General features: G+C 40.4%; 1 protein-coding gene across 7 annotated transcripts in view; it reads left to right on the top strand.

Moving 5' to 3' along the window:
• Positions 1–18,881, top strand: part of grin2bb (glutamate receptor, ionotropic, N-methyl D-aspartate 2B, genome duplicate b) — a 169,221-nt gene that overhangs the window by 17,674 nt on the left and 132,666 nt on the right. For all 7 annotated transcript variants that reach the window (XM_047578984.1, XM_047578986.1, XM_047578985.1 and 4 more), the window contains one exon: positions 11,286–11,978. In XM_047578984.1, the coding sequence (XP_047434940.1) occupies positions 11,286–11,978 (693 nt within the window). The remainder of the gene's footprint in view (positions 1–11,285; positions 11,979–18,881) is intronic.

Here is an 18,881-nt window from a genome sequence, read left to right as displayed (position 1 = left end):
TGATATCATTACCCCTCATGATTATCAATTCCCCTTACCAATACTTTTCGTGATGAATCCTTACATCCCAGCCTAGATGGTGGCAGTAATGCAATAAAAGTTCTTTGCCAAGTGCCATAAAACGAAAGCAGAAGAATCTTTATGTCAAAGCACGTCACATATTCACATCATGTGACGCCCAAGTGACATGATGGAAGAGTGACTGAAACGGTCGACAGTGTGCCTTCACTTCACTAGAAGGGACTGTAACAGCACAGTCTGTCACTTATGCAGCACAAGCAAGGGCTGCAACACCACCAACACGCTGAAGCATTTGTTGATGATGTACAGCATTAAATACAGAGAGTGCCATGTGTGCCATGTGGTCAACAAGTGCAGCTATCACTAAGTCTCAGCAGAGCAGTGCTAGTGAGGATCCAGTGACCAATTTCCTATTTGTTTTCTTACACAAGCTCTTACCTCTGGTTTAGAAACTCAATAAAAATTTCTGTTGTTTACACAAAAACGCCTACATTTTCTAGAAAATTCACAGGAGGAATTCATGAGGGAATCGATAAAGAATCAGATCGATAAGCAGAATCGATAATGGCACTGGTATGAATAAAATCTTATCAATTCCCCTCCCTAGTTTTAATGTCTCAGGCTACTGCTCAGAAACTCAAACTTAGTCGGTTACAGACTATAGCATATATATATATATATGCTATAGTCTGTAACCGACTACAGGAAGAATCTTCTGTTAAAGTCCATACATAGTTGTTAGTGTGGGAACTGATAAGCTGATAAAGGCCAACAGTTTAGGGCTTGATGGATCATATGGAATCCTTATTGACAGACTAGAAGTCTGTGAGTGTGTGCATTTGCATGTCTCATTCAGTGCTGGTTATTTTGTTGGTGGTTTGTGCCATTTGACAGAGTCCCATGATCAAGGCTCTCTGTAAATGTTAAGACCGATATGACTGATACCTCTTATTGGCATGATCTGGCTCAACGCAGATGGAATTGCATGCACGTTAACCTGATGTTATGTGTGCACTGGTGCATGCATGGATCTTATATTGGAATCACAGAGTCCATACTATGTGCAATCAGGAGGGCTCAGATGTCTGAATGCATAAACCCAAAGAGTGCTTGACTTGTGCTGCACATGTTCATCACATTCAGCTATGCTAGCCATGTGTCCGTGCATGTGTGTCGTTATTATATGTCGTAATGCTGTAATGGGCACATGAGAGCACACAAATTAATATGTCACCTTGGATTTGTTGATGCAGTGTTTTGTTCTATTATGCCACAAGTAAACCATGCAGTCTTGTCACCTTTTTAACTATTATTAGTTGGGGGCTGTTGTAGACAATGTAAATGTTATATAGAGGTCTGATCGGTCCAAATGTCACGGCAGCTCCTGCTCTTTTTTCTCTGTTGTCTTATGTGAGTTTATTTGCATTTAGAGCTTTTGGATATTCATTTGTAAAAGGCAATGCAGTGGATCATCTCTATCTGCAGGAGTGCATTAACTCCGGTGTGTGTGTGTGTGTGTGTGTGTGTGTGTGTGTGTGTGTGTGTGTGTGTGTGTGTGCGCGCCCGTGCATGCGTGCAAGCATTTGAGTGAAGCCCACATGGTATTTATTTTAAGTTACCAGCCTTTTGTTTTGTCAGTGAGGGCTGGAATAAGCGGCAGCTTCGATAAAAGTGTATTACGTACTGTATGAATTGGTGTGAGTTGTGTGTATCTTCCTGTCTGTCAGGGTAGTCTGTGGAGGCATAGTTGAATTGTTACCATGGCAACTGAACACTGCTGTTATACCAAAACACATCCGGATTAGCCTCTGTTTCTCTTGAATCTCCTAGTTCCTACTGTCACGCCTTTTTTGTTAACTTATTTTTTTCTAATAGCTTCCCTCTGAGTGGGCTCATAAGCCTGTTTGAAGAATTTCTAGCTTTTTCATTCAACACACTGTGGGTTAAGGGTTAAGACCATTTTTCCCCCTTCCTCCTTTGTGAAGTTTCTTTCTTTCTTTTTTTTAAGATATCTTTAACCTCCTCCTCACCCATGGCACTACTTCTATCATCATCTACTAATCATGTCTTTTCATCTTTCCTGCCTCAGTGTTTCTCATCCACACCTCCCCCCACCACTCTCCTTTGGATTTCTTATTGCTGTTCCTTCCTCCACCTCCATCTCTTTTGTGTATGTTTCTATTTATTCTCTCCCTCGCCTCACTCCTCCTCTCTCCTCTCCTCTTCTCTCTGCTGCCTTCCTCCCACTCGCTTCCTCCTCCTTCACTCTCTCTTTCTCTTACCCTCTCTCTTAGTGCTGGCGTTCTCCTGGAAAATTCAAGCTTGTTCACAATTAGCATGTGCACCTGCAATTAGACTTGACAAATCTCTGGTAATAAGACCTTAAAGACAAACTGTTTATAATGTAGAGATCACATTTCCTCCTCTTCTGATTTTCCACCCTGTTCAGCATCTCCTCTCTCTTGCTTTCAGTTGTTTTCTTACAGTCAATCAGTGGAATAACTTCCCTTAGTTTTAATGCTATTTGCTTGATTTCAGCCTCTGTTTTCTACCTGTTTTTCGTTTGGGTGCCAAATGGATAGACTGATGCACAGATTTTTTGATGAATAAAAGAGGTGCTCCTCCTTGCTTTATTTTGAATATGAGTGTAAACATATTTTTTTTTTATCATTCCTCTTTCTTGTCTTTGCACCCAAATTTGTACTCCCTGTTTTTTTGGGGGTTTTTTTTCCGCATCAGATTATGAGTAATTGGGTTTGTCTGTGCCTGTCTCCTCTCTCTGCCTTATATATTTCACTCACATTCTCATTCTTTTTCTGTTTCCCCCCACCTCATTCCACTGATCTGCTAAGGAGCAGTAAATAATAGCAATAATAGTAAATAATTAATTGGTTATTAGAGTAGCTCTCAGAGGATTGGAAGGAGTTACTGAAACAACAGGTTAACTGAAGCTCAGTCTGTGTCTAATGGTCACTTAGCCTGGCAACGAGCTGTAGTTGTCTCATTTCATCTTCTACTATCGCTTATCCTGACTAGGGTCGCGGTGGTTGGTGGAGCCTATCCCAGCTGTCATTGGGCGAGAGGCGGGGTACACCCTGGACAGTTTGCAGTTTACTCTTACTCAGACCTCGCTGGGAGGATCTGGAAAAGCGTTGAATCAACAAGTCATCTTTGCTGCTGTGCTATGACACAGAGAGTCAACTAGTTGCTGATCACATGATAATAACAATATGGATGCCTCCTAGTTGAGGAGCCCAGTGGGTCGTTGCAGCAAACTAGCAGCAGTTCATAAGCTGTGTGGAAATACTTCACTAACAATGAGGCCCATTCTAACATGACATGCATAATATGTAAGTCAATCCCAATGGTGTGGCATGGACAGAAAGAAGAAGGCATGGCCAGCAATAACCACTGAAGTCTAGTGCTATCAGTCAACCACTGAGTGCGCACATACATCTACACATTAAAAGTTAAAAAAAAACTTTCTTCCTCTCTTTACGAAGTTCTAGTTTAGGTTTTATCGTATTTTATCTTAAGTTGTTGCTGTAGAGATAGTTTTGTAAAATGTTTTTTTAATAAATACTCCAAATCTCCACCTTCCATCACTGCATTTGCTAATTTTGCTAATGAAACGTAAACACAAACTTACTAAGCTTGCATTATTTCATTCTGTGGCTTGATGAAGAATAGGTGGCTTCCCTTGACACAGTCATAGCTAATCACAAGTGAACAGTGTCATGACAGCAGATTCCGGTATACATGGAAAATGCTTTGCTTTTTTTTTTTTTTGCAATTTTTTATTGAAGTTTAACACACACAAAAACTTCAGACTGGGAGAGATCATTTTACATTTTACAAAATTGAAGCCATCAAGAACAGAATCTTACTCCCAAGATCAGTTGTGGCTCAGCTGACTATATATATATATATGTATATGTATATATGTATATATATATGTATATATATGTATATGTATATATATATATGTATGTATATATGTATGTATATATGTATATATATGTATATGTATATATATATATGTATGTATATATATGTATGTATATATGTATATGTATGTATATATATGTATGTGTATATGTATATGTATGTATATATATGTATGTGTATATGTATATATATGTATATGTATATATATGTATATATATGTATATGTATATATATGTATATGTATATATATGTATATATATGTATGTATATGTATATATATATATGTATGTATATGTATATATATATATGTATGTATATGTATATATGTGTGTGTGTGTATAAAACATAGACCACCACACTGTTACTTTCAACAGATGACCACAATAAACCACTGACAGCATTGCATTATCAAGGCAACCATTAGCTTAAAGACAGCCTGTCAGTAAAAGGGCTCCAAGTAAACACATTTAGATGCAGTTTGTCCAGTAGTGAGTATGTCACCCTCTCGTAAGCGGCTAGCTGTCATTTAGCTGTCGTGAGAGCCAAAATAATCCATCTTTTCTGAAAACATGAAAAGTCACTGTCCTGGAGTTCAGTGGTTGATCCCAAGATAGACAGTTTTGCAGAGATTTGGAACTTTTTGCATAGGAGTTCAAATATAATATAATATAATATAATATAATATAATATAATATAATATAATATAATATAATATAATATAATATAATATAATGTTGTTCCACCAGTCTTCAAGTGCTGGACATCTCCAGAGTACAGAAATATATGCAATATTGGATAATTTTCCTCAATAAATAAATGACCAAGTATAATATTTTTGTTTCATCTGTTTAACTAGGTTCTTTTTATCTACTTTTAGGGCTTCTGTGAAAATCTGATGATGTTTTAGGCCATATTTATGCAGAAGTATAGACAATTCTAAAGGGTTCACATACTTTCAAGCACCACTGTATAGAGGCACCACTCCCATCACATCTCCAGCAAGAGTCGACTGGTATCAAGTTCCAATTATAAAGTTGTTGTGGTGTCCGATGCAGTTGAATAAACCTATTACCCATTTCTTTGTACATTATATTAATGTTACTTGAACAGGAATTCCAGTCTTCAGGAGATATGTCCCTAGCAATATCCTTTGCCCAGCATTTCTTAACTTTGATCAAAGGCTCACATAATTGTTCCTGTAATAAACTATTAATCTTAAAAGTAACGCCCCTGCTTGAGCTTGATCTAATCAACAGATCTTCGATTGGGCTGCCTGCAGGGCAGATAAGTGGGCCACCTAACCATTTAGATAGGGTACTTTGCAATTGGACATAACTCCAGTATTGATTGTGTGGTAATTTGTATCTATCCACTATTTGGTTAAGCTTAAAATGTGTTTAGCATTGCTATCAAATAAATATAAAATATAAGTTCTTCCTCCTTTTTGCCAAATAGTCCAGCAAACTGTTTTGTTTCCAATTAGAATTCGCTTGTTATTCCATAGAGGTGCATGAGGGGATTTGAAAAAGTCCCAATGGCCTGCTCTGTGTAGTTTATGCCACATTAATTTAGTGTAAGCGATAACAGGGCTGTCATTCTGTAATGACAATTTTGTACCAAATAACTCTGAGGAGACAACCCCTTACTTGCTTCTACCTCTATTTGGAACCAACCCAGCTTATCTTCTATCTTGTTATTAGGTCACCATGTTTTTATGTGTTTCATATTGAAAGTCCAGCAGTACCACCTAAAGTTTGGAAGAGAAAACCCCCCTCTTTTTGTGTGGGCCTGTAATTGTTTTATTCCTAAACGGTGATGTGAATTTCCCCAGAGAAAGTCTAAAATAAGGGTGTCAAAATCTCTAAAGCAGGACTCAGGGATATTCAGAGGGAGGTGAGATAGTATGTAGTAGATCACAGGTGCAGTCATCATTTTAATGGAGTATATTTTCCCCTGAGCGACAGGTGGATTTTAGCCCAGGTACCAAAAGGAGTAAAAAAAAAGGAGTACCAAAAGGAGTATAATCAGGAGTTATTTGAATGCCTAAATATGTGATGCTTTTTGAAGCCCAACGAAATTTCCACTGATTTAAGAGGGTAGATGGGCAATATCCTGATATAGGCATGGCTTCAGATTTGTCCCAATTGATGCGATATCCAGATAACATTGTGAACTCTTTAATATAGTTTAATAGTGTGGGTATGGATTTTTCTGGTTGTGTAAGTAGTGCTAGTGTTACCCTTTTTGTGAATGGAGGATATAACTGCAGTATGCATAGACTGTGGTAACTTGCCAGCTTTAAATGCCTCAGAGTTATGTGTAATAATGTGAAATGACATAGGGAAAACGTATTGAACACATACAGAAAGGGAGGTGGAAAAAGGCACGGAAAGCCAAGACACCATCTGAAATCTATCAGTGATCAGAAAGCCATCCTTCTGCTTGTCAATGAAAATGAATATCAGCTAGTTCGGTCCAAACTGATTTCCTAGAAAAAGGTGTGTCATTACCAAGGTGTCACACAAGGAGCATCTCATGATGGGTAAAAGCAAAGAACTCTCTCAAGACCTTCGCAAACTTATTGTTGCAAAACGCTCTGATGGCGTTGGTTACAGGAGGATTTCTAAACGTTCCAGTGAGCACTGTTGGGGCCATAATCCAGAAGTACAAAGAACATCATTCGACCATAAACCGGCCACAACCAGCTGCTCCTCGCAAGATTTCTGACAGAGGAGTGAAAAGAATTATTAGAAGAGTTGTCCAAGAGCCAAGGACCATTTGTGGAGAGCTCCAGAAAGACCTGGAATTAGCAAGTACAACAATTGTTTCAAAGAAAACAATAAGCAATGCACTCAGTGGCCATGGCATGTATGTACGCTCACCATGTGAGACTCCATTTCTGAAGACAAAGCATGTTGAAACGTGTTTAAAGTTTGCTGCACAACATTTGGACAAGCCTGTAAAATAATGGGAGAACATAGTCTGGTCAGATGAGAGCAAAATTGAACTCTTTGGATGCCATAACACACACCATGTTTGGACGACAAAATACACTATACATCACCCCACAAACACTGTACCGTAAACTGTAAGAGTTTAGAGGTGGGAACATCATGGTATGGGGCTGTTTTTTCTGCATATGGTACTGGAAAACTTCATATAATTGAAGGGAGGATGAATGGAAAAATGTACCAACATTCTTGAGAAAAATCTGCTGCCATCTACCAGAATGATGAAGATGAAACGAGGGTGGACATTTCAGCAAGACAATGATCCCAAACACAGAGCCAACTTCAGAGAAAGAAAGTAAAGCTGATTTAAATCAGAGTTCATAGCTCCACTGTGGAGCAAAAATCACACCTGGGCAATGCGTGCGACTAGTTTCTCCATACAGGAGGCGTCTTGAAGCTTCATTACCAACAAAGGCTTTTGTACAAAATATTAAATAAATATCACTTAGCATGTTCATTGTTTTTACCCTCTGTTATTTTACATTATTACACATAACTTAATTTCTGAACTTATTTGTTTTGGTTTCTTTCTATGTGTGGATTACTTGGGTTGTTGCCAAATCCTGGTGAAAAATTCATGTCAATAGCCCAGGAGATTTATTTGGTGGCATGCTTTTGATTGCTGGAGAGATCTCCTCTCTCTCTGGAGCTTCTAAAAAGTCTCTATCTTTGTCAGTTAATTGGGGGAAATTAAGATCGGCAAAATAGCTATCCCACTTCTATTTATCCAAATCACCTTGTGATTTTATTTAGTGTGGACCTGTCCAGAATATGAAACTTCAAGCATCTTTAGTTCACTCTCTAACTTGTTGAGATTCTCATTAGCTCATCTCTTTCTGAAAGAGGCACTGGAAATAACCCCCCTCTCCCCCACACACACACACACACCCCCACACCCCCACTAAGCTTTCTAAGTATCCCACCCCATAGAAATGGTGCTATCCTGCTTACTGTTTGTTTCCTTAAATAGTGATTTTTCATTCTGTCATTTCGAGGAATGAGTTATCTTTCAATAAGGATACATTTCGGCGCTATCTTTGACTTTTAGGTTAAAATTTTGTTAGATAGAGGAAAACCAGGGCATGATCTGAAATGATTATATTACCAATATTTGAGCTGGGAGAAAAATCAGCTAATGATTGAGACATTTAAAAACAGACGATCCTTGTGTAGACATTGTGGGGAGAAGAAAAAAAAATCTCCTCCATCTGGGTGCATTAATCTCCAAATATCTGTTAGACCCAGATCAAAGGCAAGCTGTCTAAAGGTGGCTTCTGATTTACTTTCGACATTGCATCTAAGCAATGATCTGTCAAGATCTTGATCTAGCATTTGGTTAAAATCTCCAGACAGTATTGTCTGAATATCACCAAGGTCCAAGAGTCCAAGTGAAAAAAACTGGCTTATCGAAAATTGGGTGCATAAATATTGCACAGAGCAATTGGTGTATCCAGTAGTTGACTGTACACAATCACATATCGACCAGAGTCTATTAGCACATGTTAACTTATTAATCAAAATGGAAACCCCTCTGTTTTTGCCAGTTCCTGGGCTTGAAAAAAAAAAAGAAAAAAAAAGAAAGAACACCTTCCCCACCCACGAGCACCTCAGTTTCAAGGATTCCTTCATATTTAGATGAGTTTCCTGGACAAAGGCTAAATCTACTTTAGATGTTTTCAAATATGTCAGGATCTTCTTTTTCTTACTTACATTGTTAAGGCCCTTAAGGTTCCAACCGGCAAATTTCAAATCAGTTGTGCTAGCCATGGATTAAGAAAGGGTACATTGTGCACATTACCAAAATAGTACAGTGTGGTGGCAAACAAATATTACACTCATAAAAAGCCAAACTACACACAAACCCAGTCAGGTTCAAAAGGCATAATCAAGTCAAGTCAATAATGCCAGGAAACCTGGAAATGTCACCCGAACTCGACTTACTCCGAACCCAACACTTGCATATGTTTAATCCCTTATCAGCTGTGTTAAATGGAGAGTATCAAACTTAAATAAAACTCCTCAAAATTTAAAACGAAAAAGGAAACTGAAAAGACAGAACTCTAAACATGGCCCTTCTGGGTCTCTATTATGTGGGATGGCATCTATTACAACACTAAGGTTAACCAAGAAAAAATGATTGCTGTCCAGGTTACAGTAAGAAGGTGGAGTATAATAGGTGGCGGAGGAAATATTAAAAAAAAATTAAAAATAACAAACACAAGAAAAGTCAAAGAAAATGGACAGGTTCCATTCATGAGTAGTAGTAACAGTATAATAACCATTACAATATGATTAGGAGCCTCTCTGGGTTTAAATATTTAGCCCATATTTTGTTCGTTCTGTAGCTCAGTTCTCCTTTATAATCTTCCTCTTGACGAACTGCGATGCTTCTTCAGGTGAGATAAAACGATGACACGCTCCACTATATTTAATCTCCAAAGTGGCGGGAAAGCGGAACATGTATTCAACTCCTCTATCTTAACTTGTCTGAAGGACATCCTCCGCTCCATGGACTGCTTAGAGTAGTCCGGAAAAAACATGATCTTGGCTCTTTGCCACAAGATCTGACATTTTTCTCTAGCTGCTCGAAGTATCTCTTCTTTCACCAGGTAGCAGAGCACATTGACCATCACGTGCCATGGTTGGTCTCCCTCTCTTTGCTCTCGTCTCAGTGGGCCATTGGGAACGCAATGTCCGAGCTGTTTCTCAAGCGTTGGGAATCGATACTCATTCCCTTCTTTTAGTTCCGGTTTGCCGAGAATTTTGATATTGCAACGTCCTCCTCTATTATCCAAATCCTTGGTGCATTCTTGAAGTTGCTGTATTTTCTACTGAAAGGCTTTGGCCTGCTGTTTATAAGCGTCAGCGATGCTTTCCAGTGCGACAACCCGTTCTTCCGCCTCATCCATGCGGGAGATTAGAGTGCTAATCTTCCCTTCAATGTCCTCAACAGTAGCCTTAATTTCCTTAGTATCCTGCTCAATGTTCTGTGTGGACATACGGATTGCTTTTATCTCTGTAGTGAGAAAGCTCAGCAAAGGCTCCTCAGCAGCTGCACTTGATGTAGCTGGCGTATCATCTGAGGGTCTGCTAACGAAGGCGTCCATTTTCTTGCTACCTCTCGCCAACGATGGCAGTGGCGAGTCTTTTAAGTGCTGAAGCTTCTTGACTAGACATTTGTATCTTTGCTCTCAAAGAAAAGAAAGTAAATCCCCTATACTGAACCACTACACATCGCATAAAATAATGGGAATAATTATTATTAGTTTGGTTTGTTGTGTCAGGTTTTACAGAGCAACTGTCTACGCCACCATCTGTGTTGAGAGCCCATGTGACCACCCCCGTTACAAAAGAGATTTTCATAACTAGTGCAGTCATTGGTTTTTAAGATTTGTGTTGTCCCCAATATTTTACTTAGTTGGCACCACTGTCCAGCTCTTCCCTGTCATCTTACTTTATAAATCTAAAATATTGCCATACATCAACTTTCACCACTGAGTTGTAGCTTCTAAAAAAATTGAAAATAAAACACTCTCTTAACATGCATAAAAACATTAAAGCATATAAAATATAACAGTAGAATATGCTGATCAGCTGTAGAATTATGACCAAAAAAAGATACCGTTGGTCCTTCTCTCCACTCACCCCAACAGCTCTGAATAGTCGTGTGAGATTAGATATTGAGATGTTAGCAGCAGATTGTTGTTGTTGCCAGTTCACGGTCTGTTACCTGCCTAAATCCCTAAATCTTGTTTGCGTCTTGTCCGGGTCGTGTTTGAGTAATGATTTGTCAAACCTCGTCAAACTCACTCAGTCGACTGTTCACTGTAAAGTCAAGTCAAGTCAAGTCAAGTCAAATTTTATTTCTAAAGCACATTTAAAAACAACCTCAGTTGAACCAAAGTGCTGTACAGGCAGAACAAATATAAATAAAATGACAATCCCTGTTAATATAAAAGAAATAAATATGAGCAAAAATACTCAATAAAACCTCCAATAAAAAAAAAGTAAAACTGTCAATAAAAATGATCAATCATGCATAATAAAATCAAAGGTATCCTGCTTAACTTGGACAGAAGGTTGGCGAAAAGAACTGTCAAATATATCCCAGACTTTGACATGTGGCATTGTTATTCACATTGTCTTTAAATGGTCATTATGTTTTGCTTCATCATATCACTGTAGTTCATGTTTGTAATTTTTGCTGACTTTTAAAGTGGCCTCCATCCAGGGGGGAGCATTGGAGATTGGCAAGTCATGATGTATTTATCATCTCTTTCTTGTCTCTCTTCTCTTTACCTCCAGGGACGGCATTTATACTCCTCCACAATGCTTGTCAGCCTCCACTCTGGTCCCTCCCATCTTCAGGACAAGCGCTTAGTTTCCCCCTCCTCCTCCCTTTGTCATCCCTCTACTCCTCCAGACCAGTCATTGCATCATCCTTATCTTCAGCCTCGGCTGACCCTACCTTTCCTCTCTTTATCCTTTTTTCTACTTCTCCTCTCCATTGTCCTCTTGCCTGTCTGCGAGTCCCGCAGGGGTGGAGGTTCAGGAACAGGGCCTGGAGGATCTCCTGGGGGACAGGGAGGCCAAAGAGGAGGCAGCACTCAGAGGGGCGTTGCCATCCCCCCTTATTACTCTCCTGGCCCCCCAGCCTTACCCCCTATCAATCCCAAACTGATCAACTCACTCAGCATTGCTGTCATCCTGGTGGGCAACTCTAGTGAAGTAGCCCTGGGGGCTGGACTTGAGAAGGAGGACTTTGTCCACATCCCTTTTCCTCCCAAAGTTGAGGTGGTCACCATGAACGAGACTGATCCAAAGAGTATTATCAATCGGATTTGTACACAAATGACAAGGAACTCACTGCAAGGTGTGGTGTTCGGTGACGACACAGACCAGGAGGCCATCGCCCAGATTCTGGACTTCATCTCTGCCCAAACACATATCCCCATCCTGGGCATCAGAGGAGGGTCCGCCATGGTCATGGCTGCTACGGTAGGGCAACTCTTTATCTGCTTTGTTTAGAAATATTTAACTGTGACACTTGCTCTTCATTGCACAGCACAGTCTTTTGTTTAATTTCTTCATCAGTGTTTCCTCTACCATTATATTGTGGGTACGCCCCACAATTTCATTCATATCGCTAAATCATAGTTATTTTAGATCACATCCTGCTGAGCACATCTGGACTGTGCTCTTTTAATAAATAATGAATTTACTGATCTTATTTAAGCAAATTTATTTCATTTAATTTTCTTCATCATCTCCACTTCTCCTCTGCTCTGTTTTGCGATGGAAGGAGCTCTGCACCAATGTACACGCAAACTCGTGAACACACACCTACAGCCCCAATGCCAGAATAAAGATAGACTAGCAGGGCTAACGTGGTGGTTACTGTACAGTGGAGAGAGGAGCTAACCATGGGGCTAAGTTAGGATGCTCGGGCCGTGTTAAACACGCTGCACAGCTGACGGACTCTTTCAGCATGTCTGCATGTTAGTGTATATGTGTTAACTGACTGGTGTTTAGCTGTAGTGGTCTCAAAACATACGAGGCATACAAAACACGTACCGTTTGTTTCATACCTGTAATTATTTCTTTAGCTTTCATGTCGAGTCTCTTAATGAAGACAGCATTTTCTTTGCCAGAAGGCATAACATTGTGATGTGGTTGCCGTTATTTGATGAAGATGAAAACTGAAAATGGTGTCGGAGTTTCCATCCAGTGGATGTAGTTTTATCAGCCGTGGCCTTGGTTCCAGGCTGCTGATCCATGGGCAGTGTGGGCACATCAGGGCATGATCATAGACTTACTGGCATGATCCACGACCATGGATGGCGTAGGTGGTTGTCGTAGTTTTTATTTTTTTATATATTAAACTTTTTTCATTCAGAAAAACAGAATACACATGTTTCACACCCATGCACATACCACCGCCCCCAAAATTAATAAAGAAAGAAAAAAAAAAACACAACAAAACCAAAGACATAAATGTACACCTCTTCAACAAATTAAAATATATTACATAATAAAGGTAAAAGGTGGGCATGAGAAATTAGCATTAATAGTAATCATGAAATGTAGAACACCTTGTGCACACTTGTATAACTTGAAAAATTCCAAAAGTCGCACACTGAGAGAGAAAAGCAAAAAACAAAACAAAAAAAAAGAAATCTGAAGAGGGTGAGTGAAGTCTAACCAAGGAGGTCTTTATCATTTTACCCAGAATATTGTTAACAAGTTATTAGGTAGTTTATCCATATGTTCAATAAATTCTCAAATGTATCATTTTACAGCCTAAGAATGAATGTTAGCCTCTCCATTTCAAAAATATCTTGGTGACTGGATCCAGTCCTTGACTGTAGGAGTATCTTTTTTAAACCATCTTGTGATCGCTTTGTTACTAGCGAGAAGGAGGATGTACATATATTTATTCTTAAACCCTTTCACAGTGTCTGGTCTTACCCCCAGATATAAGGCCTTTATTTCCCATGATTTTGTTCACAGTCACTTTGGTTTCTACCCAGTATTCCAAAATGACTGGGCAATCCCAGAACACATCAAAATGAGTTGCCCTATTATTGCCACAGGATCTCCAGGAAGATATGCATCCTCTTTGAGACATCCTTTGACCTTGGGCTCAAAAAAAAAACGAATTATGTTTTTCCACCTAGGGCTGGGTAATATGGCCTAAAATCAATATCACGATATATTGAGCAGTTCATCTCAATAACGATAAATGGACGATAACTACCACCACACCTTGCGCAAAATTAAAAAATAAATTTAAAAAAAATATTTCTTCGAATTCAACCACATGACTGTATTGCAGGTGGTGGAAATGGTTAGATGTATTGCCCTGGCTGGTGACAACAGTGTTTTTGCACAACTTACATTTTACGTTTTTCTGAGCAGTATCCTCCCTGTTAAAACCAAAATACTGCCACACGATTGAAAACGCATTTTGGAACAAGCTGCTGCTTTTCCTTCTCCTCGACTAGGTCTACCTCCCCTTCTTGTTACAGACTGGATGGGGTGGAGTCACGTGACTACATACGCTGTACTCCGTGTGCAGCGTCTTACCCCGAAAATCCAACGGGTCCGTCCGCGCCGTGTTGCGTGAGTGTCGCGTATTTGGTCCGTTGACCACTCGGCTTTAACCGGGCGCGACACGGGCAGTGTAGCGCTGGCTTGCGAGCCGCCCATATTCACACGATATCACACGAGATCGATAATCCTGGATGTACGCGAGACTGCGGGATTATATTCCAGATTTTGTCCTTTCTTGTGTTGTCCTTATAAAAAGAATGTGTTGTATCATAAATGATTCTATGCTGCTCCACCTCAATTCGGCCATGACGTAATATTGATGTGAAGTTGTGAGGCTACGTGAACGGTGTATTGTGTTTTATTTTGAAGGGGGCGGAAGCCTTTTACATTGATTCTGTGTCGGATTTCCTGTCCTGTGCTGTTGAGATTGGCGCGGTTTAGCAACGGCTCCGTCAAAAATAGAACTGCTACAGAATGATAACGTAATGTTGATCTAGCGACAGGAAATAAGACCCAGAGTCTACTCATGGTATTTTATTTTGAAAAACGACCGGATTCGCTCTGCAATTTCTGTCTGACTTCCTGTTCGAACGATCCGCTCTCTGTCCAGCTTGACGCGTGTGGCTCGCATCGAACGTCAAAACTAGGAACAGAGGCGTAATGCCCACGTGGCCGATCGCCAAGATGCTTCTAGGACGCTTCAGAAACGGAGCACTACGGAGCCGGTGGAGGTTGATACATTGACTTTAATGGGCGCGTATTACTCGCGATGATGTGACGTTTACAATACGTGATGCAGACGGACCCGGGGGATTTTCGGGGTTAAAGAGACATGAAGAGAACCTACCTATACACACAGCTAAAAGACGAAAATAAATTTTCTTTTTTCTTTTTTTTTACGGACATGGGCAAAATGAATTCGTTTATCGTCGTAAATTTCGGTATTGGCAAATTTTCGGTTTATCTCCCAGGCCTATTTCTACCGAAATTCCCTCCAAGAAAGAGCTGATGTACTTTTCCATTGTTGTGAAATTATTTTTTCCCACGTCTCAAGCTTCACTGTTATGCTACTCTCTTTCTCCCATTTCTTTTTTATATATATATATATATATATATATATATATATATATATATATATATATATATATATATATTTAGTGTCTCCCTCTTCTACCTCTTGTAACACGTTGTTTCCGCATCCAGGGTCTGACCTATAACTAAGAAGAAAGATCTTCAGTGTCATGATAGGTTTGTTGCCTCTCTTCTCTGTTCGTTGTTTTCTCTACATAATGCCTAACTTGCAAATATCTATAAAAGTCTGGATTAGTTAGACCAAAGCAATTTTTAAGATCTTGAAATTGTCGCAGCTTGCCTCCCCTCATAGAGGTCACTGTGTTTTGTTAAGCATTTATCAACTATTTAAAACCTGCGTCCATTCTGTTTGGTAAAAAGTCAAAGTCATATCCTTGTCCATCACTGGATATTTGGAATTCTGTCTCTTTCCACCTAGCATTATAGGACAGACTGAAAATATTAAGCAAAACTTTGATTTGTGCTGCTCGGTAGTAATTTCTGAGGTTCGGAAGTGAGAGGCCTCCTTTTCCTTTTGCTAATTAAAGAGTCTTAAAACGAATTCTTGGCCTATTCCCTTGTCAAATGAATCGTGACAGTAATCTGTCTAACTCATGGTACGTTTTGGAATAAATATAGTAATCTGCGAACCACGTTAATTTTTATTGCTTCCACCTTTGGTTCTAGTCCTAAGAATGGTGGTAGGTCCTTTCTAGACAAACTGAATTTAGATTTAATTTTAGAAATTAAGATGTCATAATTCTCTGATACAATGATGTTTAGACCTTTCCGAATATTCACACTTAGATACCTAACTGACTTTAAATCCCAGTGGACTTGAAGGTCCTCTTTAATTGATTGACTAGGGGAAAATTGAATTTTAAAATTTTGGATTTATAAGTATTAAGTTTATATCCTGAAAATAATCCATATCCCCGCAGAGTTAAGAGCAGTTCTTGAAGGGAAATGGATGGATGTTCCAGATATATCAAATTTCATCTGCAAACAGGGCAATTCAACAGAAGTTTGTTTATCTGTTTCTCCTGCTCTTCTTTTCTCTCTATCTTCTCTGCTTCTATCCGGCTGGCCTTTGGCAGATGGGTCCCTCCATATGAGTTGAGTTCTGCTCATGGTTTCTTCCTCTTAAAAGAACCACCGTCACCCTCAGGCTGCTCTGGAGGTTGCAGACTGGTTTTTGTAAAGCGTTTTGAGACAATTTGCATTATTATTGGCTATATAAATAAAATTGAATTGAATTGAATTGAATTGAATTGAATTTTATGTTCTCTATTGGTCAATCTGATCCCCTTTATCTTCTTGTTCTGTCTTATCCACTGGCTCAGAGGCTCTATAAAGATAGCAAATAAGAGCAGAGAAATAGGGGCGCCCTGTTGACACCCTCTTTCTAAAGTAAAATAATTTCATAATCCTCCATTAATCTGTGCTTTAGCCGATGATTTGTGCTATAGTGCTTGTATTGTCAGCACAAAATTTGTATGAAACTGAAATCTCTCTAGCACCTTATATAGGACAGGATATAAGACAGAGTCAAATGTCTTTTCTGCATTCAACCCCAACTGCCTCTAAATTGTATTTATTTATATGATTAATTATGTGTAATGTCTTCCTATGTTTGATAAAACCTGTTTGATCCAACTGTATAATAGTTTAGTTAGTAGTATAGTTTCTAAACAATTTGCTAGAATTGATGTAAACATTTTGTAATCCTGCTTCAGAACACTGATTGGGTTTAAGTTATTCATATCTTTCCCATCTTTTGGTTTCAGAGCTATGATTGGCTCCCTCCAGGATGGAGGGATCTCTCCTGTTTCCAGGATCTAATTGAATGTTCACAGTAATAAAGGACATAGACAGTCGCTAAATATTTTATACCATTTCAATGTAAACCCATCAGAGCCTGGAATTTTATTTGATTTGAGTCTTGAGACTGCCTTATGCAGTTCCTCCATTGTCACCTTAGCTACTAGTGCTCTATTTTGTTCTGTAACTATTGGGAGGTAAAGTGAAGCAAGCAGAGTTTAACTTGGTCCTTCTGAGAATATAAATTCTTATAATTCTTTTCAAAAGTTAGAATATCCTGGAAGTCATGCTTCACTTGTTTTGTTATTGGGTCTTAAATTGTATCTACAACTCTCTCTGCTTGTTGTTTTCTTAATTTATAAGCAAAGCTTTTAGCTCCCTTGCTACCAACTTCATAATACCTCTGTTTCACAAAGGTTTCTTCTAAAGCCGGATTTCCATACACGGCCTACCTCTACACCGCCCCCCTCCTCACCGCCCGACTCCTCCCCAGCTTTTTTTTTTTTTATGTACCTTTTCCATTGCTTAGGAGTCAATCCCCTGCCCCTGGTTTTGCGGGCTTTAGCCACACCCACACTTGTTGCTACTAGCAACAGCGGGCTACACAGTAAAGTTATGTTCCAACAACCAGTGACAAAAGAAAACAACCGTTATGCAGTATGAGCTTTCAAGCAGAACACAATGAACATAATAATAGACAAAAACTTACCAGAGGACTGCGCCAATGGTGTAATGGATTCGAGGCAAGTATCCCTACCAGCACTCCCTGGTCTGTGGCCGTATATCGCATCCATCTCCCCATACCATTTCGGGACTTTTCTTTTTTTTTCTTTTTTTTTTTTCATTTGTCTGCATTTGTCTGCATAGTTGAACACCACAGGGTGTCAACATTATATGAGGTTGATGCAGTTATATTCTTGCAGCTGAAAGCTTTATTACTTCAGTGCGTGAGTGTGACCATCACCAGCCCTCCCTGAGAACTGTCCTGTTGATCTTTATTGAGTGTAGTGACCTTGTGTGGCAGAGAGGGCAGTGCTACACCTCAGTGAATAGAGGGGGAGAACAAAGGACAGAAAAGATGTAGAAGGATGGACAGTGGAGGAGATGCATGTGGTGCTAGTAGGAACTAGTGGAGTGTAGGGTTCTGTGCTTCCCAAGTCACCTCACTCAAGTATGACTGGGTACAGTCATCTCTGGAGAGATGAGAGAGTCCAGGGGGGTAAGGGTGTCCTAATGGAAGGAGAGACGTCTGCCATAGGGCACGTAGTGATAGAGTGAAAACAATAATCCAGCCCTTAATAGCCGGGACTCATCAATTCTTCTTGATGTGATCCAGCACGGGCTGGCAGGTGACAACACACATGCCTGTGGGCATTCCCTAAATATGAGTGAGACCATTACCAGGGCCTAGAGTCAGGTCAGAAGCCCCAGCGCCCGAGAACCTCCACCCCAGTGTGGGGTGCATGGGTGACAGGACCAGAGAACCACCGTAGCCACGGGGCAAGCCACACCCCAGCGCAGATGGCGAGCGACGACCAACACCCCCAGACCGACCAAGCGAGCACAAGTCGATGCAGGCCAGAGCAGCCCCCCATACCCCCCACACCCCCCAGCCCCCGCAGCCTGTCCACCCACCGCCGCCAACACCCCCCCCCAAAGACCCCACCCCCCGCCCGCAGGGCAGCCATGGACACCTCTCCAGCCAAGAGGACTCCCCCAGGAGCCCAGCAAAGCCCCCGCAGACGGGCACCGGCCCAGCGCCCAACCAGGGACGGGCCATCCGAGCAGGGGGCCAAGGTGCCGGCCCCATGCCCCTGGCGCACCCAGGCCAGGGAGACCACAGGAAGAGGGAACCCCCACCCGCCAGGGAGAGACCCCAGCCCCCCATCGAAGGGAGAGGGGAAGCACCAAGCCACCACCCGAACCAGTCAATACCGGAACAACCGGGTACCCAAG

This window comes from Mugil cephalus, chromosome 2 (assembly GCF_022458985.1).
Source record: "Mugil cephalus isolate CIBA_MC_2020 chromosome 2, CIBA_Mcephalus_1.1, whole genome shotgun sequence".
NCBI lineage: Eukaryota > Metazoa > Chordata > Actinopteri > Mugiliformes > Mugilidae > Mugil > Mugil cephalus.
Note: the sequence above shows the minus strand (reverse complement) of the source record. Positions and strands in the feature narration are given on the sequence as shown.